The sequence below is a fragment of the Panthera onca genome, chromosome A1 (assembly GCF_046562875.1).
Source record: "Panthera onca isolate mPanOnc1 chromosome A1, mPanOnc1 haplotype 2, whole genome shotgun sequence".
NCBI classification, from domain to species: domain Eukaryota; kingdom Metazoa; phylum Chordata; class Mammalia; order Carnivora; family Felidae; genus Panthera; species Panthera onca.
Window position 1 is genome coordinate 233,825,583 of NC_138339.1, and position 22,783 is coordinate 233,848,365.

The 22,783-nt window shown below is 41.2% G+C and overlaps 1 protein-coding gene across 3 annotated transcripts in view; it reads left to right on the top strand.

Annotated features, from left to right (window-relative positions):
* Nucleotides 1-22,783, top strand: part of USP12 (ubiquitin specific peptidase 12) — a 104,741-nt gene that overhangs the window by 36,053 nt on the left and 45,905 nt on the right. For all 3 annotated transcript variants that reach the window (XM_078444862.2, XM_078444904.2, XM_078444955.2), the window contains one exon: nucleotides 20,511-20,591. In XM_078444862.2, the coding sequence (XP_078300988.1) occupies nucleotides 20,511-20,591 (81 nt within the window). Of the gene's footprint in view, nucleotides 1-20,510; nucleotides 20,592-22,783 lie in introns of those variants that run through there.

Sequence of the window (22,783 nt, forward strand, 5' to 3'; positions counted from 1 at the left end):
TCGTTTTCATTCACAATTTTATCTATTTGGGTCCTCTCTGGTTTTGAGAAGTCTGGCTAGGGGTTTATCAATTTTATTTTTTTTAGAAAAACAGCTCTTAGTGTCATTGATCTACTGTTTGTGGGTTGTTTTTTTGTTTTTTTGTTTTTTGGTTTTTTTTTTTTGATTCAGTATTGTTTATTTTTGCTCTAATCTTTATTATTTATCTCCTTCTGCTGGCCTTGGGGTTTCTTTGCTGTTCTGCTTCTAATTCCTTTAGGTGTGCTGTTAGATTTTGTATTGGGGATTTTTCTTGTTTCTTGAGCTAGGTCTGGATTGCAATGTATTTTCCTCTTAGTGCCTTTGCTACATCCCAAAGGGTTTGGACTGTTGTGTTTTCATTTTCATTTGTTTCCATATGTTTTTTAAATTTTGTCTTTAGTTGCCTGCCGGACCCATTCATTCTTTAGCAGGATGTTCTTTAACCTCCATGCATTCGGAGGTTTTCCAAACTTCCCTGTGGTTGATTTCAAAAAGCAGTGGAATTTAAATGGTGTTTACTTCAAAAACTAACTTATCTTTTTGGGTTTGCAATACTGAATAAGCAACATCTGGCCTTATCTGAACCCTGTAGTTATATTTTCACCCAAGAAATTTTGGATTTCAACAAATGACTTGCTGTCCAGGAGAACAACAGTGGGACATAAGTGTATTTGGCTCTTGTCTTGGGAGGCCAGAGTGTGTAATACCCTTGATCCTTGATCGTGTGTGTGTGTGTGTGTGTGTGTGTGTGTGTGTGTGTAATTGTTGTAAAGTATATATAATGTAAAATGTGTCATTTTAACTAATTTTAAGGGTACCTTTCAGTGTCATTAGTTACATTCACCGTGCCATGTGACCGTTACCACTATCTGAAGACTTTTTCATTATCCCAAACAGAAACTCAAAGCCATTTGGTGGTAACTCCCATTCCTCCCTCTGTCCAGACTATCCTGGACTCTATTTTCTCTCTTATGAATTTGCCTGTTGTAGGTATTTCATGTGAGCGGAAGCCTTTTGTGTCTGGCTTCTTTCACTTAGCATAATGCTTTCAACGTTCATCCATTAGTAGCATGAATCAGGACTTCATTTTTTTTTTTTTTTTAAGTTTATTTATTTTGAGAGAGAGAGTGGGAGCACGAGCTGGGGAGAGGCAGAGAGAGAGGGAGACAGACAATCCCACGCAGGTTCCACATTGTCAGTGCAGAGCTGGATGAGGGCCTCGAACTCCCCAACCTTGAGATCACGACCTGAGCTGAAATCAGGATTGGACGCTTAACCTACTGAGCTGTCCAGGTGCCCCAGGACTTCATGTGTTTAAATGGCTGAATAATATCTCATAATAGTCTATTGAATTACTTCACATCTTGTTTGTCCATTCATCTCTTGATGGGCATTTGGAATTGTTTCCATCTTCTGGCTGTTATGAATAATGCTGCTGTGAACATTGACATACATGCATCTGTTTGACTTCCTGTTTTCACATCTTTTGGATATGTACCTAGGAGTGAAATTGTTGAGCCAAACGGTTATCCTGTATTTAACTTTTTGAGGAGCCACCAAGTCTGTCTACATCCTGTAAAAATAAATTTTTATCTATTATTTTTATTCTAGCCATCCTGATGAGTGTGGAAGTGGTACCTTGTGATTTTGATTTGCATTTGCCTGAAGAGTAACGATATTAAGCATCTCTTCATGTACCTACCGGCCAGTTGGTTTGTCTTTTCGTTCTTGAGTTCTAGAAGTTCTTTATGTATTCTGGATATTAATAGTCATGGCCAAAAAAGCTTTTAATACGTTGCTGAATTTGGTTTGCTTGTATCTTGTGGAGTATTTTTGCATCTGTATTCATAAGGAATATTGGTCTGTAGTTTCCTTACAGTATCTTAGTGTGGTTTCATTGTCAGGGTAATTAATGCTGGCCTCATAAAATGAATTAGGAAGTATTCCCTCCTCTTCAGCTTTTTGGAAGAGTTGGAGAAAGATTGGTGCTAATTCTTTTTTAAATATTTGGTAGAATTTGTCAGTGGTGACATCTAGTCCTGGACTTTCCCTTTTTCTTTTTCTTTTTCTTTTTTTTTTTTTTTTTTTAATTTTAGTCCTGGACTTTCCTTTGTTGGGAGGTTTTCAGTTACTGACTCAATCTCCTTACTTGTTTTAAATCTTCAAAATTTTAATTTTTTTCTTGAGTCACTTGGTAGTTTGTATTTTTAGGAATTTGTCCATTTCTTCTGGACTTTGCAATCTGTTGGCATACAGTTTATAATATTTTCTTCTTCTTTTTATTTCTGTCAAGTTGGTAGTAATAGTCTCTCTTTTCTTATTTTATGAATTTGAGTCTTCTTTTTTCTTCGTTAATCTAGCTAAAGGTCAAATGTGTTGATCTTTCCAATGAATCAATTTTCTTTAGGTGTACAATGGGATCTTCATTTTTAATGTAGGTTTTTCCAGCTTGTAAATTTCTCTCTGAGCGTTGCTTTTGCTGTATCCCATTTGTTTTCAAATGTATTTTTGTTTTCATTCATCTTAAGGTATTTTCTAATTCCCTTTGGTTTCTTCTTTACCTGTTGGTTGTTGAAAGGGTATGTCGTTTAATTTCCACATATTTGTGAACTTTTCAGTTTTCCTTCCTTCTTTTACCAGTTTGAAGTTTTATTACAGTGTGATCAGAAAAGATGCTTTGTATGGTTTTAGTCGTTTTAAATTTATTAAGACTTGTTTTATGGTCTAACGTGCGATGTATTCTGGGGAATGTTCCAACTGCACTGGAGAAGAATGTATATTTATTGTTGGCGGGAGCCTTCCATTTATGTCTGTTAGGTTTATTTGGTTTCTAGTGATGTTCAAGTTCTCTGTTTCCTTATTGAGCTTCTGTCTGGGTGTTTCATCCATTATTGAAAAAGGGTATCATCTAACTATTGTACAGCTGTCCCTTTATCCCTTCAGTTTTATCAGTTTTTAAAATTTGTTTATTTTTTTAATTAAGGTATGATTGACCTGTAACGTTAATTTCAAGTGTACAACATGATAGTCACAACTAGACACATAAGTCACAACTAGACTTATGGTTGTGAAGCAGCCATCACCATAAGTCTAGTTACTATCCATCCTCCTAAAGAATTACATAAATTTTTGTTTTTTTGTGGTAAGAACTTTCAAGATCTGCCCTCAGCAACTTTCAAATATATAATAACAATATTGTTGACTATAGTCAACATGGTAGTTCTATTTTTAATTTTTTGAGGAATCTCCATACTGTATATGATTATGTTGAATGAAGTACATTCCATCCAGACCCATTTTGTTAAGAGTTTTTTTAAATCGTGTGTTGATGTTGCATATTGTCAATTGCCTTTTCTGTGGTTACGGAGATGATACAATTCTTATCCTTCATTTTGTTAATGTGGAGATTCATGTCGATTGATTTGTGGATGTGAAACCATTCTTGATCTTGGTGCATGATCATTTCAGGGTGTTGTTGCATTCAGTTTGCTACCATTTTGTTGAGGAGTTTTGCATCTGTGTTCATCAAGAATACTGACCTGAAATTTTCTTTTTTGTGTGTGTGTTCTTATATGGTTTGAAATCAGGATAATAGTTGGCTTTGTAAAACGGGTTTGGGAGTATTCCCTCCTTTTCAGTGTTTTGGGATGAGTTTGAGAATAGGTATTCAATCTTTTTTGAATGTTTGATAGGATTATTCACCAGTGAAGTCCTTCTGGTCCCAGACTTTTGTTTCTTGGGAGGATTTTGATTACTGATTCAGTCTTCTTACTAGTAATCAGTCTTTTCAAACTTTCTGTTTCTTCAGGATTCTGTCTTGGATGATTGTATGTTTCCAGGAATTTATCCCTTTTCCTAGGATGTCCAGTTTGTTGGCATATAATTGTTCATAATAGTCTCTTAGATCCTTTATATTTCTTTGGTATCAGTCGTAACTTTTTTTTCATTTCTAGTTTTATTTATTTGAGCCCTGTCTCTCTTGTTCTTAGTGAGTCTAGCTAAAGCTTTGTCAATTTTTCTATCTTTTCAAGGAAAAGAAACTCTTGGTTTCATTGATCTTTTCTGAATAGTGTCTCTATTTTATTTTTGCTGTGATCTGTATTTTCTTCTTTCTCCTAACTTTGGTCTTAGTTTTTCCTTTTCTAGTTCCTTTAGGTTTTATACCTAAGGTTATTCTAACTTTAGGTATAAGTCACCTAAAGTTAGAATAACCTTAGGTATAAATCACCTAAAGTTAGAATAACCGTAGATATAAAACCTAAAGTAACTAGAAAATCTATTATTAGAGTTATACCTAAAGTTAGATTGCTTATTTGAGATTTTTCTTGTTTCTTGAGGTAGACGTGTATTGCTGTAGTCTTCCCTCTTAGAACTGCTTTTGCTGCATCCCGGAGATATTGGTGTGTTGTGTTTCCATTTTAATTTGTTGAACTATATTTTTTGATTTCCCCTTTTGAACACCCACCGGGTGTTCAGTAACATGCTGTTTGATTTCCACATATTTGTGATTTTTGGTTTTGTTTTTTTCTTGTAAGTGATTTCTAGTCATATTGTAGTCAGGAAAGATACTTGGTATGGTTTCAGTTTTCTTACATTATTATTAAGACTTGTTTTGTGGCCTAACATAGGATCTGTGTTGGAGAATGTTCCATGTGCACTTGAAAAATATCTATTTTGCTTTGGATGGAATGTTCTGCATATGTTTATTAAGTTCATCTAGTTTAATGTGTTGTTTAAGGCTGTTGTTTCTTTTCTGATTTTTTGGTCTGGGTTATCAATTGATTTAAGTGGGATATTAAAGGCCTTCACTATTGCTGTCAGTTTCTCCCATTAGGTCTGTTGATATTTGCTTTGTATATTTATGTGCTCCTATGTTGGGTGCATAAATATTTATTTACAAATGTTGTGCCTTCTTGTTGGATTGACTTCTTTATTATTATGTAATATCCATCTTTATCTTTTATTACGACCTTTGTGTTAAAGTCTATTTTGTCTGACATAACTACCCTACCTGTCTTCTGGATTCTATTTGCGTGGTATTTTACATGGTATATACATTCATCCTTTCACTTTGACTATATGTGTCTTACATCCGACGTGAGTTTCTTGTAGGCAGCACATAGATGGCTCTTGTGTTTTTATTCTTCCAGTCACTGTCTTTTGGTTGGAGATTTGAGGCCATTTACATTTAAAGTAATTACTGACAGGTGTGTGCTTCTTGCCATTTTGTAAATTGTGTGTGTGTGTGTGTGTGTGTGTGTGTGTGTGTGTGTGTTTTGTACTTCCTCTGTTCCTTTCTACTTCTCTTGCTTTCTTCCCTTGATTTGATGACCTTCTATAGTGTTATACTTATTTTCCCATTATCTTTTGTGTATCTGCTGTAGGTTTTTACTTTAGTTTTACATGAGGCTCACTTTTAAGAGCCTATATATAGAAGTCTATTATAAAGGTAATGGAAGTTAAGTTTGGATGCATTCTAAAGCTCTGCATTTTTACTCCTCCTCCCCCCTATGTTTTATATTTTTAATGTCACGTTTTGCATCTTTTTATTTTGTGTATCATTTAACTAATTATGGAAGTTTTGTGTTTACTACTTCTGTCATTTAACCTTCATACTAGCTTTATAAAGTGATTATTTCACTACTTTTACTATGTATGTATGTGCTTTTACTACTTTACCAGTAAGATTTTTACTTTCCTATGCGTTCTTGTTCCTATGAAGTTAACATTTCTTGTCAGGGTCATTTAGTAGTGACAGATTCCTTTAGCTATTGCGTGTCTGGAAAACTCTTACCTCTCCTGGAGTTCTGAATGATAACCTTGCTGGATAGAGCTCTTGGTTGGAAGTTTTTTCCTTTCAGCACTTGGAATATACATGCCGCTCCTTTCTGGCCTGCAAATGAATCATCACATGGGCTAGGTGTGTTTCAGTCTGCTGCTTTTGCCCTGGGTCCTGGACGAATGAGTCTGCACACGAGCCCCCCAAGAGCAGAATCTTTGTTTCCTGCAGCCCTGTTTGTCCTCGATGTAAGCCCCATTGGTTTTCGAAGCCAGATGTGTTGAGGGTTTGTCTCTCTGGTGCAGGTCCCAAGGGTTCAGGTGCTTGAAGGGATGCTCCTTATTAGTGAGGTTCCTCTTGACTCCTGATTGTGGGTCATCGCACCAGGGGTGGGGTTTTTGGCAAGATAGTGTCTCTTGCTCTCTTTCCCTTGTTGACGTGACTTTGTTGTGGAGGATATGTTTAACTGATTTTCAGCACATCGCCCCCTCCCCGTTGTTGCGTAGGTAGCTGTAGATTTGTTGCGTCTGTGGGAGGAGTCGAGGTCAGGATTCTCCTATGCAACCATCTTTTTTCAATTTTTTATTGATAGAGTTTGAGGTTTTGTAGGTTGGTGCGTATTATGTTTATAATTGTTATATTGTCTTGATGGATTAAACCTTTTAATAATATATAATGTCTCATATCTACCACCCCCCCAGTTTTACTGAGGTATTATTGACATATAACATATGCAAGTTTAAGGTGGTGATTTGATACATGTGTGTTGCAAAATAATTACCCACTTTAAGGCTGATTAACATCTCCATTTCCTCACATAATTGCTGTGTGTGTGTGTGTGTGTGTGTGTGTGTGTGTGTGTGTGTGTGTGTCGCACGATAACATTTAAGGTCTGCTTTTTTAGATCTTTCAAGTCTATAATACAGTATTTTTATAAGATTTGGGGGGGGTATATTTTACATACAATGTTACATTGGTTTCAGTTATACATAGAACTTTTATCGACTTAAAACTCTATCTTGTCTGAAATTAATAGCCTCCCCTCCAGCCCTCTCTTAGTTACGGTTTCCTCAGGATATCTTTTTACATTCCTTAACTTTCAATTGCTTGTTGTTTTGTTGTTGTTGTTGTTTAATCTAAAATGAGTCTTGTAGACATCCTATACTTGGATCATGTTTTTTAAGTCTGTTCAGCAAATCTCTACCAGTTAGAGAGTTGAAGGCATTTACATTGAAAGTAATTATTAACAAGGAAGGACTTCTGCCTTGGTAGAAGGTAGTAAAACCTCGGTTTGCAAGCATCACTCGTGCCCGACACATGCTTGTAATCCAAACACTTGTCTGTCAAAGTGAATTTCCCCATAAATAATGGAAACTCAGCTAATTCGTTCCACAACCTAAAAACATTCATATAAAAATGATTACAATACTGTAATAGAATACAAAATAATAAAAAAAATACAAAATATAAACAAAAATAAATTAACTTGAACTTACCTTTGAAAACCTTCATGGCTGGTATGAGGGAGACAAGAGAGAGGAGGGTTATTGTGTAGGACGACTTTGACTATCACTACCGGAATCACCACTATCTGTTGGCTCAGTGGCATCTTTTTCTGCACGGGGCCGTTGTATATGCTCGCATGGATGTTGAGTACAGTACAGTATTAATACACTCTTGTCATACGCTGTATATAATGTAATTGGCAATAAGGCACAGAGGAAAGGGTCTACGTCTGCAGGTAGCCTCACCTAGAAATGGAGCTAAGCATCCCTAAGCCTTCTCTTGCCTGGAAAAGCAGAGGGCCGTCCATAGGTGCTTTGAAGGGACAAAAAATACTCTAGTGCCAGTTGTGGGCACCTTCCGATGTTCTGAAAAATCACTGATTTCTGCCAAGCACCACGGCCTGAGACCGAGCCTCCAAGCACGGGAGGTGATCCCCCACAGTCCCGCAGCAAGAAAGAGAAGAACCATTGGTGCAGTTGTGATCACGTGACATTTGGCGTCATGTACTACTCGTATTGCAAGACGTCGCTCGTTTATCAAGTTAAAATTGATTAGAAATGTTTGCTCCTCTTGTGGAACACTCGCAGAACAAGTTGCTCGCAATCCAAGGTTTTACTCTATTTGTTTGTGTATTTTAGTTTTGTCCTTGTTTAATCCCTCTGTTAGTGCCTTTTTGTTATTTACTTGATTCCTGTAATGTACCATTTTGATTCCCTTTTCTGTATATTTTTCAAGTTATTTTCTTAGCAGTTTTCTTGAGTGTTACAATTAGCATCTCAAATTTATAACAACTTAGTTCGAATAGTACCACCTCCGTTTCGTTAGTATACAAACATTCTGCATCTGTACATCCCTGGTCTCCGCTTTTATACTGTTGTCACAGACGACATCCATACATTGTGCACCTATTAACACAGATTCATACTTGTTGTTTGATGTGTCTTTTAAATCCTGTATGAAAAAGAGGGGAGTTAAAAGCCAAAAGTACAGTAATACTGGCAGTTGTATTTACTTGTCTTCTTTGTTTCTTTACATGGCTTTGAGTGGTTGCCTAGTGTCTTTTCATCTTAGTCTGAAGGATTCCTTTTAGCATTTTCTTGGAGGGCGGGCCTGCTAGTAATGAATCCCCTTATTAGGCCTGTCTTGTGGGGCGGGACGCCTGGGTGGCCCCTTGGGTTAAGCATCTGAGTCTTGATCTTGGTTCGGGTCACCATCTTACGGTTTGAGTTCAAGCCCCGCTTCGGAGCCTGCTGGGGATTCTGCCCTTCCTCTTCTCTGCCCCTGCCCTGCTCCTGCTGGGGATTCTGCCCTTCCCCTTCTCTGCCCCTGCCCTGCCCCTGCTGGGGATTCTGCCCTTCCCCTTCTCTGTCCCTGCCCTGCTCACGAGCTCTTGCGCTCTCCAAATAAAAAACAATGAATCCCCTTAGGCCTGTCTTGGAATGTCCTGACTCTTTGTTCATTCCTGAAAGATAGTTCTGCAGTTACAGAATTGTTTGACACTTTAAAAAAAAAAATTTAACGTTTGTTTACTTAGAGAGTGTGCAAGCGAGCAGGGGAGGGACAGAGAGAGAGGGAGACACAGACTCCGAAGCAGGCTCCAGGCTCTGAGCTGTCAGCACAGAGCCCGACGCAGGGCTCTGAACTCACAAACCATGAGATCATGACCTGACGCAGGGCTCGAACTCGTAAACCACGAGATCATGACCTGAGCCGAAGTTGGACGCTCAGCCGACTGAGCCACCCGGGTGCCCCGACACTTTTTATCCCTGTGCCTGCTCGCATCTACAGATTTCTGATGAAAAATCAGCTCTTAATCTTACTGTGGATCTTTTGTATGTGATGAGTTGTTTTTGTCTTGCCAATTTCAAGATTCTGTCTTTGTCTTTTGACAGTTTGACTATAATGTGTCAGAACCTCTGAGGTTTTCCTGCTTCGGATTCATTGAAATCCTTGGATATGTAGATTCGGGTATTTCATCAAATTGGGGCCATTATTTCTTCACATTTTTTCCTGCTTGCTTCTTTTTGTTCCCTCTTCATTGGGGATTCTACTGATGCAGATGTTGGTATTTTGATGGTGTCCCATAGGTCCCTCAGCTCATTTTTCTACATTGGTTTTCCATTGTGCTGTTTGGCGTGGATAATTTTAATTTCCTCATTTTCAAGTTTGCTGATACTTTCTCCTTTCTGCTCAAATCTGCCATTGTACCCCTCTACTGAATTTCTTTAAAAAAAAATAATAAATTTTTTTTTAATGTTTATTTTTGAGAAAGACAGAGACAGAATGTGAGTGGGTTGGGGCAGAGAGAGAGGGAGGCACAGAATCCGAAGCAGGCTCCAGGCGCCGAGCTGTCAGCCCAGAGCCCATCACAGGGCTCGAACTTACAGGTTGTGAGATCATGACCTGAGCCGAAGTCGGACGCTCAACCGACTGAGCCACCCAGGCGCCCCTCTCTACTGAATTTCTTACGTCAGCTGTTGTACTTAATAATTCCTGGTGTTCTGTTCAGTTTCCTTTTTATTACAGTCTCTTTGTTGATATTCCCTATTTATTCATACAGATGCTCTTGCTTTCTTCTAGTTCTTTGAGCATATTTAAGACCGTTGATTTAACACCTTAGTAATTTTAACATCTAGCATTCCTCAGGGTAGTTTTTGTCAAATTCTTTTTTTTTTCCTCCCACAGTGCTGTGGTTTTCTGTTTCTTTGTATGTTCTGAAATGAGAACTGGACCATTTGAATATTACATTGTGGTGACTTTAGAAATCAGATTCTCCTCTTTCTCAGTGTTGCTGTTGAGGGCTGTAGTCATCTGTTTGTGCAGTGACTTTCCCAAAACAACTTTGCAAAATCTGTATTCTTTGTGGTGCGTGGGTACTGTAGTTTCTCTTAATTATCACCTTGTGTGTCACCTTGTGACCTGACAGAAATTTACCCACAGGTCTAGGTCACCCCTCCCACCACCCAAAACGTCCAGAAAGGGAAGTTCGCGCGGTGCAAGAGGGTGGAAACAGATGCACGTATGTGTGCTGTTGCCCCAGGCTGCCTCCAGTATGACGGGGTGCACGGCCCCAGTGTTGGGAGGGCAGGGTCCCCAACCGCCCCCCAGTACCAGCCCACGCCCCACACGTGGGCCCTGCGCCCGCCAGTGCCGCAGGGCCGGGGGACGGGCTGGTGGCCGAGGCACGCGCCGTGCTCTCTCTGCCTTCGTCAGCTGTCCCCCTGCTCGGTGTCCGTGTTCTGAGATGGTTGCTTCTGACAGGTTTTCCAGCTCGGTGGGCTCGTGAAGGCACTGACCCAGGAGCTTCAACGTTCCACGGCGTCACCCCGCCTGTCCTTACGCGTTGGACGTGACCGCACGTAGTCCAGCTGCGGTTCCTTTCTCTGTTTGACAAAACGAAGTGTGGTGGTAACTTTACTTTGTGTTAGGGTGAGCAGGTACGGTGCGCCTCTGGAATCTGGAGTATGAACTTTGTCGTTGTAGTGACAGAGCAACTCAGGAACTGTGATTTCATTTCAGCTTAGTGACACCTTGTATCTGTGTAGTGGTTTTCTTCACAAGGATGTGAAGGACTTTACAAATAGGCCGTTATCCTATAACCCGGGACTTGAGAAGATGAAGTGTGCATATTTTTACAAGTGGAAGAAAGTGGAACATGTTTTTATCATACAGAAACCGAACATCATCTTACAAATCAGTTACTCGCGTCAGGTGTATGAAGTTGGCCAGTACCAGTCCAGGGCTCCTTGTTTTTATAGTGCCAAAAATCCTACCACCTGATAAAATAGGTTGTAAAAACTATAACGAATGTGGCAGAAAGAGCTTAAAACAATGATACATTTCTGGTTATTTGTTCACCAAAGTAGGTGAATCTGTGCGTTGCCTTCACCACAAGCTGCTGTAAAAACCAAATCTTACCTTTTTTTGTTGTAGGTAAGGTGCCAGTGAGGGAGTTCAGATATGGTTATGCTGTAAATGTGTAACTGTCGCGGTGCCTGGGTGGCTCAGTCAGTTGAGCATCCAACTCTTGATTTGGGCTCAGTCATGATCTCATGGTTTGTGGGTTCAAGCCCCCACGTTGGGCTCTGTGCTGACATTGTGGAGCCTGCTTGGGTGTGTTCTCTCTCTCTCTCTCTCTCTCTCTCTCTCTCTCTCTCAAAATAAATAAGTAAACTTAAAAAAAAAAAAGTATAACTATCCATGAGAGTATCTGATAAATTTCTCATAAAGTTTTTTGGTATTGAGATGAGTAGGATTTATAGAATTCATTGTGCTCGATCACATTAAGTACCGTATCCCATTATGCTGAGTTCGGTCCTATTTTGAGAATTTTCTTTTCGGTATTGTTAAGCTAAATGTGAAGGCTTGGCAGAGCAATTCTTGCTAAGCCCGGCGATGGTGGTGATACACCATTACTTCCTGACAGAGATGAATTAATGAGAGATTTTTCAGTAACTCGTCTCATGAATATTTACGGATCAAAAACATGGTTGTTGTTGTTGGCACTGAGTCATGTTCGTACTTTTTTCGTTCCTTGACTGAGTTAAGAGATTTAAGTGACTCTGAATCTTCTTTTCTTTTCTACGTATCAATATTCTCTACAAATGACACATTTACCCATGGATATATAACTCTTCACTGAAGGTGTTAGAGCAAATAATATGAAGATTGTAGCTTTTAACATGTCTGATAGGAACATTGAGGTTCTAATGGATATGGAGATTCAAATCACAGCCTGATGTTTTTGGTCTGGTCATTCATCATTGAATTATAATGATTCACGTATGTAACTTAGCTTTTGTTTCTTACATGCTGTGTTTGTGTATATATCACCGTTAGATGAAAAGGATTATGGGAGTGCTGTCCTGAGTAATTTTAAATGTGCCGTGATTTGGCCAGCGATTAATTGTAGAATTGAATTTTCCTTAATTGCTGGATGGGGAATTTTACGTGGGTAACATACCACACGTGTGTTCCTGTGGCGGCAGCTGAAGCAGGAAGTAAGCTGCTTTAATTTCTCCTGAAAAGAGTTGTGTTGTTGAGAACCTGCCAGAAGTCTTCCTGATCGGGCTGAAGGTTTGGAGTAGCATGGAAGACGGGAGGAGGATGGGATGTTCACATACGCCGTTGGAAATAAAGTTTGATGGTTTCTCCTTCGCCACGGAACTTACACAGATGGCTCTCAGAAGGCCCGTGATGGGAACGGAGGCCGGGGCCCTTCAGGAGCGTGATTTCCAGAGCTTGATAACTGGTTGTGTTGTAGTTCAGGGATGCAGCAGGGCGTTCGGACTTCCCCCTTCGTGTCGGAGACCGTACCTCCCTCCTCTGTGGGTGCCATTTGCACCATATGCTGTCTTCCCACGGGGGGCTTTGCTCGGTGCCGGTCCCGGATTCCCAGACGGCACCTGCAGCCCTGCGATAACCCTGCGAGGACGCGGTGCCGCTGTGAAGTCTGGCTTGGGGTTGAGAACCCTTTTCTGTGGGCTACGTTTTCACTTTGATGGCAGAGGTCGCACCAGAGGAGGCCGCTGCAGAGGTTCTTGGGATGGCTGCACATCAGCGTGGAACGTCCAGCGCCCTTGTCGGTTACTTTGGGAATTTCAGTCTTTTGGGCGGTTGATCTGAAGGGCGGGGGATGGGGGGGGGGGTAAGAAGGGGTAAAGGAACTGTGTTTAGTGCCTTCTGTTGCAGACATTGTTCCAAATCCATACATTTTTAAAAAACAGGCCATAATAAGGGTGTTTGCCCTGTTTTGCAGATTAGGAAATTGGAGCACGAATTCAAAATACTGGGAATATTTTGCCCAAAGTTCACACTTTGGTTGTGATTCTGTGTTGCTGCTAACTATCTTCAAATGAGAGCATTTTAGATTTGCAGTCGATGCCGTGAGTCTGGTCTCTCTCACCTTGCTGATGAGAAAAGCGAGGCGGAGCGATTTGAGGCAGTGACGCAGTGGTTGAACTCCTCCTAGAACCAGGCCAGGTCACTCGGCCCCCCGCGCTGCCTGGGGCTGGAATGTCGAAGTGTCAGCTCGTGTTCCGGGCTCTCGTTTCACCAGCGTGTACAGCTGTATGGAAATACCCGCGGAGAACAGCTCAAGGCTCGGGCTCTTTTAGTTCCGTCCGCTCACAATGGAACACCGTGATGGGAATGTCCCCCATTCTCCGCTCTCGGGGCCATTCCTGTCCCGATATCCTGGAGTACGAACTGCATACTGGCATAGTTTGGTATTGTTTTCTTCTCTGTAACTTTACGTTTATTTTTAATAGTTTTCTGCCTGTAGGTCGTCATGAAAAGCTAATTGTTCACTGTACACGCCCCAGTTGGATTATGACTTTGCGGTTTTTTCTTACCGTTTTTAAATCTTTTGTAACCCTCTATATCAAAACTCTCTTGATTTAAACCCACAATGAGAAATAAGTTTCCCAGTTAGACCTAATAGACACATACTTAGTTCCTGGAAAAAGTCTCACAGACCATTATTTACCCTTAGGGAGATACACGCCATAATGTCTTTTGTTTTACTGAAAAAGCAAATGGTAGATCCACCAAATTCATCTCACTTCTCACTAAATGACACTTTGACGGTCACATTCTACAACTTTCCGCTCAGGGCTGGGTAGAAAGCAGATACTATACTTGGTGAATTTCACCTCTTGTGAAGGTCTACTGCTTTCAGAAGATACTTATGATGCGTGACACTTAGGGTGTGAAATGGCTTGTTTTTTTTGTTTTGTTTTTGTTTTTATACAAATGTTTGTCGTCTCTGATACAGTTTCAGGGACCCGGTGTCATCCAGAAATGCAAATGTGGGCTTCCAGCCTTCCTGTTCTCCGTTCTCCCCTTTAAGATACTTGCTTCGTGTATCTTCTGTACTTTGGGTTCATCCTTTGACGGCTCAGATTCGCTTCGTCTCTGTTGTGTTCGTACCCTCACGTGGGTTCTTCCTGTGCCTCCAGAACTTTTCTTAGTTTACCAAGGTCACTCGACTGTCTCCTTTTCGGGAAGCCTTTCCTGCCTGTTTTGGCAGTTCTCCTTTGGGGACTGACCTGGTGTGACCCTTCGGTGTTACACTTGGAATGACAAACACTGGATTCTAAGATAGGATTTGAAACATGAGAATGGGGAAATGTCATTGTATTTTATTGTACTTGTTTTAAACAGAAATTTCTCTGGGAACTAATAGTTCACTGCAACTATCTAGTAAAAAAAAAAAAAAGCTAGCGTACTTGATAAGTATGTTTCTAGGTAGTAGATGTCCGTCCTTTTACTGTGCTACCGTTTTTTTATTTCTTCCTCATGGATGGCGTCCTCTTGCGTCTTTCTCGTAATGGCAGAATCGGAGGGCAGTCAGAGAGGCGCGTGCTCCATGTAAAAATGACCGTGTGAAAAAGACTTCATCAGAAGCAGCCTTCCCCTGGCTGGCTTGTTTTCTTTTTTCCTGTTTGCAGATGGTGTGTTCAAAATGATAGATCAAAGGTGTGTATCTTGCTTCAACTTTTCTTTCACTTGGATGGTTTTTTTTTTTTTTTGGCATGAAAAAGAAGCATTGCTCACCTTTCTAGGAATCCACAGTAGGCAGGTTTACGGGGGTGCTTACTCCATGGCCTGCACATTCTCGGATCGGATGGCTTTCTGAGGATGTGAAAATACATCCTGACTTTTTTTTCAGAACTTAATGTTTGACCTTCCGTAGACTATCCAACATTGTATCCTTAACGTCTTAATGAGATTGGACGATCCAGCAGATTCCCACACGTTGCTAGAGGGTGGGGATGAGAGGTGCTGTAGGGATCAAGGTCTTACACGGGAGACGACCGGGGTCCAGACAGGGAAGCGTTTTGCGTCAAGTTGTTACGGCTAGCTGCTTGCATGGCCAGGACCAGACCCAGGACTCTGGCTTTGCCAGGTCCGGGTCAGTGTCATTAATAGTATGCCGTGGTCTCTACCGCAGCTCGACAAGGGACCCATTCTTCCATGAGATAGTTTTCCATAAAACATTCCCTGTTTTTAATAAAAAGTGTGGATTACTGGCATTATATTGACAGGAATCTTGACTAAAAAAATATTATCCAATATTAACTTTGTTTCTCTGGCACAGCCTTTGAGTTTTTCTTTTTTTTTCTGATTTAATTATTAAGTCTTTCTGTCTTTCTTATTGCTTGTTTGTTTTTAAGAGCAGTTTTAGTTCACAGCAAAATTGATTTTGGATTTCCCATATGATATATGGATTTCTCATATAGACCTGCCCCAGTGTGAGCATAGCCTCCCTCATTACCATCATCCCCCCCCCCCACCAGAGTAGTACATTTGTCATAATTAATGAACCACGTTGAAACATCATAATCAGGTAAAGTCCATAGTTTGTGTTACTGTTTACTTTTGGGGTACATTCTGTGGGTCTGAACAAATGTATGATGACATATTCATCATGGTAGTATTACATGGAATGTTGTCACTGCCCTAAAAATCTGTGCTCTGCCTCTTCATCCCTTTCTCCCCAACTTCTGATTTTTTTTTACTGTCCCTCTAGTTACCATTTTTAATTAAAAAAAATTTTTTTTAATGTTTATTTATATTTGAGAGAGAAAAAGAGAGTGTACACAAGCGGGGGAGGGGCAGAGAGACTGAGGCAGAATCTGAAGCGGACTTCAGGCTCTGAGCTGTCAGCACAGAGCCCGACGTGGGGCTTGAACCCTGGAGCAGTGAGATCATGACCTGAGCTGAAAGTCAGACACTTAACCGACTAAGCCACCCAGGCTCCCCACCATTAAGTTTTTACTTTCAATTATTATAATTTTTATATTTAAAAGTTTGGTTCTTTAAAAAAAAATCTGCTTTGGCTTTAGAATCTCATCTTTGTTCTTAAAATCAAGCCAGTGTTACTTTTTGACACACGTTATGCATTTGTTCTGTATCATGTCGGAAATAGTTCTGATATTAAATGTCTTGAGAGTCTCATTCTGCCGTCTGTGCTTCTGCTGACTTTTATTCATAGAGTACTCTATTTTCCTGTGGCTTTGGGTATGTGTATGAGTTTTGATTGCGAACTCAGGTCTCTTGGAGTGTTATCTGTGGGAACTTTTTGTGGGGTGGATTGGCTTTATCTTCCAGGGTGAACTTGGTCGTTCTGCTGGTTGTAGGGTGAAGAGGGCACTGTCAACTCAGGGTCTCTCTGAATTACATTTTCTGCTCAGGTGGTTTTGCTGTAAGATCATACAGCTGGCATGAATTTGGGTTACAATCTTTCATAAGTCAGCTTGGGGTTGTGAGTTTTTGGAAGATGCCCTCCACTCTCAGTGCCAAGGACATGCCGGGCGCATTTCCTTGCTGCCTCCTCCTGCGGTACAGGATTATTTCTTGCTCCCCTGACATGACGATCTGGCCCTTTTGGGATCTCAGTGCCCATGCTCAGGTCTTCTCTTGGCCTTTCTATCTCCCGAAGTTTTCATTTTCCCTGCACTCCGTTTCATTCAGCTGTCAGAAGAGCGTGTAAAGGTCACTAGTGTTGACAGTTACCCTCAGTGTGAAATCTCTCTTTGGCATTGGCTTAGCCTCCAGGGTTCCCCCATCATTTTGTTTTTTGTTCTCTGCAGCTTCCTTATTTTCTCACCAGCTCAGTAAATTCTTATTTTGTAATATTAAAATTCATCCACCTTTTGGTTGTTTTCATCAGAGAGTCACGGATATCTAATTCCATCCTTATGATGAATTTTGTACTAATAGGTACTGAGTCTAAAATAACCTTTTGTGTAAGTTACAAAAACAGAGCTAGAAACTCCGGAAAGAACGTCTTCTTCCTGTGTGTGTGTGTGTGTGTGTGTGTGTGATGTACTCCTACAAAACAGATGAATCCTGATACCTATACGTATGAAAGCGTTAGAGCAAAAATTCTTACCTGAGCATGCCACCATTTCTTTCTTTTGTCCTGGTAAAGCATCACTGATTTAGTAAACCACTGTTAATTGTAGTAGGATCATATTTCTCAAGCGTAGGGATAGAGAAAATTGTTCAGAGCCGTTGCTTTTGGATATTGACTTATTCTAGGTTCAGTTTAAACCTTGGGGTCCTTGTTGACCATTATTTGACACAAAAGGGTTTGCCAACTTCCAACAAAATCTTCAAGGAGTGACGACACAGAGAACTCTTCTACAGATACTAAAAATTACGCAGCAAACTTTTGGCTTGGCGGCTGTTTTTCTCCAGCTGTGTCTAACTCTAGTGTTGAAAACCAGTCATCAGAAACTGAATTGCTTCGTCTACTCTTTGCCTTTGTAGTTGGCATGGAGTTAGAGTAGAGTTGTACTCTGATTATTTCGGCAGAGAAAATCTTGAATTCATGCCATAAGAGTATCTCCTGCACATTCACAGAATCTGCTATACAGCGTCCTTATCATGGTAAGGTGTATGTTACTAGGCTGTGCTTGAATTTAGAACCGTCATAAAGTAAATCCCGTTCTCTCTTTGTACTTTCCACTTGGATCCGCTACCCTGACTCCATCTGTCACTGTAATCTCTCCCTGTTGAATTGTGTTGCTTGGCATTTATTGGTTGGCTTGGGCTTCCTAGAGTTTTGTGTTCATCTAGTACATGTCCTCAGGAGGGTTGATAAAAGTGATCGGTAGTGTTAGAGTGTTGAGTTAGAAGAGACTGTAGAAATTACCTTGTCTTTTAATTTTCTAAACATGTGTAGCTGTGAAAACCTTGATTTGGGTAATGGATTACTTGGAAACACAACAGATCAACGTAGAGGAGTTGGAGGTTTTGAAAATCAGTGAAGAGACCAACTCCTTTATCTTGCAAATGAAGCGTCTTAAACCCAGAAAGATTAAATGACTATGGTTTATGGCTGTTTCCACCTTCCCACACTTAGCATCTTTCTCCCAGACCTCCAATTGGATTGTGGTTTTGCTTTGTTGTTAGACTTTTGGACAGTACAGTGACTATACCTCTGTGTTCCTTTGTGGGGTTGGCCAAAGTTGTTTTTTTTAATGATAACTATCTCATTTTTTCTTGTGCCTTTGTTTCTTTCTCTTGATATTTCTTAGCTATTGTTTGGAGCAGATATTTGTGATCATTACTGGCTAATGAGAGTAGCTTTTCTTCTCCCCTTGAATTTGAAGGAAAGGGGGAGAAGGCAGCCAGCATTTATGGGACACCTGCTTCTGTGCCAGGCACTGCGGATGCTTTCATCAAGGTTTCAATTCAGTTAATTTGTAGCCGCCCTATAGAGTAGTTGGTGACATTTTGCTTTTACAGTTAGGAAACTGAGGCACAAAGAAGCTAGTAAGTTGATCCGTAGCCAAACCACCTTGAGGATGCGGACGGGGAGAGGGATTTCTAAGCAGTGCATGCATGATACGTCACGGGTAGGGGGATGAACGGGTCATCTGGAGTGGTGAGAATACGTGCTCTGTGGCATGTGATTGCTATTACATTGGAGAGAGAATGTTCACGTGTTCTCCTGTTCTTCCCACGGGCCAGAAACGCTTTCCGGAGTTAGGTGCACTGACATTTTACTGTCCACATAAATAGATGTGATGAGGTTGTACTCTGGATCATAGAGCCTTTCTTCTTTTTTTTGTGGGGGAGGGGTTATACTTACTTAAACGAATATTGTTTTGAATTCGTATGGTAAGTGGTAAACATCCGGGTTACTGATAGTTTTCGACATACGTGAGGAAGCTTTGACGTGATGCTGGAGCTGGCAGCGGTGGAGGGTGGGGCTTGCAGCGTTCCCACCGAGACCGAGTTGTTCAGTGGGTCTCGAAGTTGCTGTGATCATTGAATTTGATGTCAAAACACAGGGCATAGCCAAATTGGAAGTAAAGGGTGTTTGTAAACTAGCGATTCCGTCAAGGTTTTGTGTAAAGCCTAAAACGAGTTCCAAATTAAAAAAAAAATAACGAAGGCAGCGTCATGTTTATGTACCAGCGCTGGATGGCTGGAGGACATTAGAGGAAATGTGTTGTTTTGGTAGAATCTGACCACCAACCAATCCACCCAGTCCCTCTAATCAGTGCTGACAATCAGGAAGTTGAGGATGTGTTGTCTAACAAAGGTTGGCCTTCCCAAGTCCAGGGATGGAGCTCAGTCAGGAAACGGCAAGGTCTTCTGAGCACCGAGGTGATGTTAATTTCGTGTCCGTGCCCCGGAGGAGGCAGTGTGTGCGTGTGGTTTTACTGCAGCTTTGCAGAGTGGCGCGCCGGCATTTTGTGAGTGATGTCGCATGGGTTTTGTCTGGGGGGATGTTTTCTTGGGAGTCTTCAAGTACACATACCTAGAGGTATCATGCTTTCAGCGTTGCTGTCATTTTTCCCTCTCCGGCTACGTTGGGAGTCCATTTAGGGGCGTGTGCCAGTACACAGGGCCCTAGTGGCACCCCACCTCCCCTCTTTTTCAGGGACGGAGTTGAGTCGGTCGTATTCCTGAGACCACGACACGTGATTGTGGTCTGTGCCGGGCCCTTCTTCTGTTGGGTTTCGTTTTGGTTTTTCCCTTTTTTATCCTTCACCCCTAGTTGCAATGCCCCAGTGCTCTTCAGCACCCACTCAAGGACGTTTAACATCCATTCTTAAGCCCGCTGGCCGGGCGCTAGTCTTTATGTATGCGTTAAGCACAGTTTTTCTTTTTTTCATATTTAACATTATGTTTTTGAGAACTAGGCGTGCTTTTGTATGTAAACCTAGCTCCGATCATTCCGACTCTGCTCCAGAGCGGGCTGTCACATTTCATAGACTGGCTGCTTGTTGGCTGTGCGGTCGTCCGTGCCGCCCCGCGCGGCGTTCTTGTCACTGTGGGTCCTGGGTGGGGATCCGTCAGGTCAAACTTGGAGGAACTGTTAGGTCACCTACTACATGCGTGTTTGGTTTCGGCTCCCTGAGATGGCTGTCGAATTATACCCCGTTAGGGCACGGGTACAGCAGGGGCTTTAATCCTTTAGCTAGAAAAAAAGTCACAAGTTATAAATACAGCTTCTTGATCCGCGCTTTGCTTTCCTGAGAAAGTTCTTGCAAACTAGTCTTACTATTAAAATCCTTCACTCTTCACTATCATCCTTTATTTTCTTTCAGTAATGTTACGTGGTGAAAGGGAACACAGTTTTTTAAGGGATGTCTCTGTGATGCACGTATAACCGAAACGTTATGAAAATACTACGAATACTAAGAGTGCTGTTTCGTTTGTTTTAATTTTTCTTTTACAGGGCGCCAATGCCTCGGCATTAGAGAAAGAGATTGGCCCAGAACAGTTTCCAGTCAATGAGCACTATTTTGGATTAGTCAATGTAAGTATCCGTTGGTCCTCCGCCTTCACAACTATGGTTGCAAATCGTTTTCAAAGTGTTGAATGTGTTTCATAATTTATTAAAGGAAAATTGTTCATTTGCATCGGTAGGCTTAAAGCCAAGAAACTTGATTTGGAATTTTAAAATGCTCTTTTTTTTTTTTTTTTTTTTTAAACGTTTATTTATTTTTGAGAGAGCGAGCGAGTGAGCACGAGCAGGGGAGGGGCAGAGAGAGAGGGAGACACAGAATCGGAAGCAGGCTCCAGGCTCTGAGCCGTCAGCACAGAGCCCAACGCGGGGCTTCAACCCACGAACCGTGAGATCATGACCTGAGCTGAAGTCAGACGCTTAACCGACTGAGCCATCCAGGTGCCCCTAAAATATTCTTTTTAATGGAAGGGAAACAAGACTGCTCGAAGTCTTAAGGGTCTTAGATTGGAGTTAGCCAGATTTTTCCTATTTTGTATCAAATTTTTTCATAACGGAAATTTCATATGGCCTATGCTACATGATCTCTTGTTTCTTTGAGAATTATTTAAATGTCCAAATAGAAGCGGTCCAAATGTACAGGTGTAATAAATAAAGTTTTGCAAGTGCCTCCATGTGTCTGTGGACTCTTTGTGAGCCGACTTCTGGCAGTGTTCCACTAGCATAGATATAAAAATGCAAAATATAGGAGAAAGATACATCCCCAGTCCTTGTGAAGATAATTCTAGTTTTTATACATCATTGAAATTTTGGGAGAACTTTCTTTGGAAGTTTTAACTCTTTTTCTGACTCATCAACAAATGCCACAAATCTGTGTTCTACAATTGTGGTAGTTTATGCCGTCCTGTTACGTAGATCCGTGGTGAATGTTTTAAACTCTGTGTAAGAGATGATAATACAGGGGACAAAGTAAGCTCCATTGAACACACGTGTGTCACTCACTGAGTGCAATCCGTGACGTTCAAGGTAGATTTCTTGTGTAGGTAAAGTGATGTGGGCATTTCCTCTCCTGCTGGGAGTCCCCTTGAGAGCGTAAAGCTTGTAACAAAAGGAGTCTCCACCCCACTGTGCCCACCTCCCCAGAGGAGCCTGCTCATTCATCTACTGGCTCTTTTTTCCGGAATCTACCCCCACATTCTAAATAAAGTGCCTGTATGCTGTTAAAAACAGTCTATCGACTTCTTTTCCCTCACCCTAGACATTCCTTCATGGCTCTCCTTTTCTAGAACTGGTCTTCTTCCTTGGATTTTTCCCTGCTTTGTGGAACATGTTCTATGGTAGCTTCTTTAGGGAGCGTGCATGGGAGGTGAACTTTGAGCTCTCGTGTATTTAAAAACGTTTTGGTTCTTGCTAAAGCTAGATACACAGCCTTCCTTCAGAATTTGTAAGGGATTACTCTGTGGCTTTCTGGCGTCTGTTGATGTCAAGAGGGCTGATGCTGTTCTGATTTGTCACCTCTTCTGAGTGTGGCCCCCTCCCCCCAACCCCCCAACAGTGTTTTAGGAGGCTTTCAGAATGTGGATGATTATCCACAATGTTCTGAAATTTCATGATGTGTCTTCGTGTTCCTCCCCCTCCCCCCCCCCCCTTTGTTGCATTGACTATGTACCAACTCATTCAGACATTTTTCGTTTTCCTCAAGTCTCGAACATTTCTAATACTAGCATTTGGATAATTTCCTTCCTATCAGTGTAATCTCTTTGTTCTGTGTTTTTTGATATACCCTTCGTTGCATATCGAAATGCAGACTGATTTCTCTGTTTTTTCTGCGTTTTCTCCCATTTTTGATCATCTGCTTTGTATTCTACATTTTGGATTATTACTCACCCTTTTTTATCTTGTTCATTGCACCTTTTATTTCTTAGAGTGTTACTTTTGTTCTTTGATTTTGTTTCTCTGTGGTTTTTCTCAGGATATTATTTATGGTTTTTATTGTTGAGGTTTTCTTATCCTTACTGGATTGTTTCTGAGACACCCCCCCCCCCCCCCGCCCGCCTGCCACCATTTTAAACTCTGTTTCCTAATGGAAGCTCTCCTTAAATTTCATTCCTGCATAAAGATGAAATTCTGAGAAGCTGATTGGGGCTCTGTGTATTAGGGTGGAGCTGGTCTACCAAGGGCTTCTCTCCAAGGTGACTGCCCCCCACCCCCATTTCAGTGGCTAGAGCCTTTTCTCTGGGGCTGTTTACCTGGTGCTGAGGGAC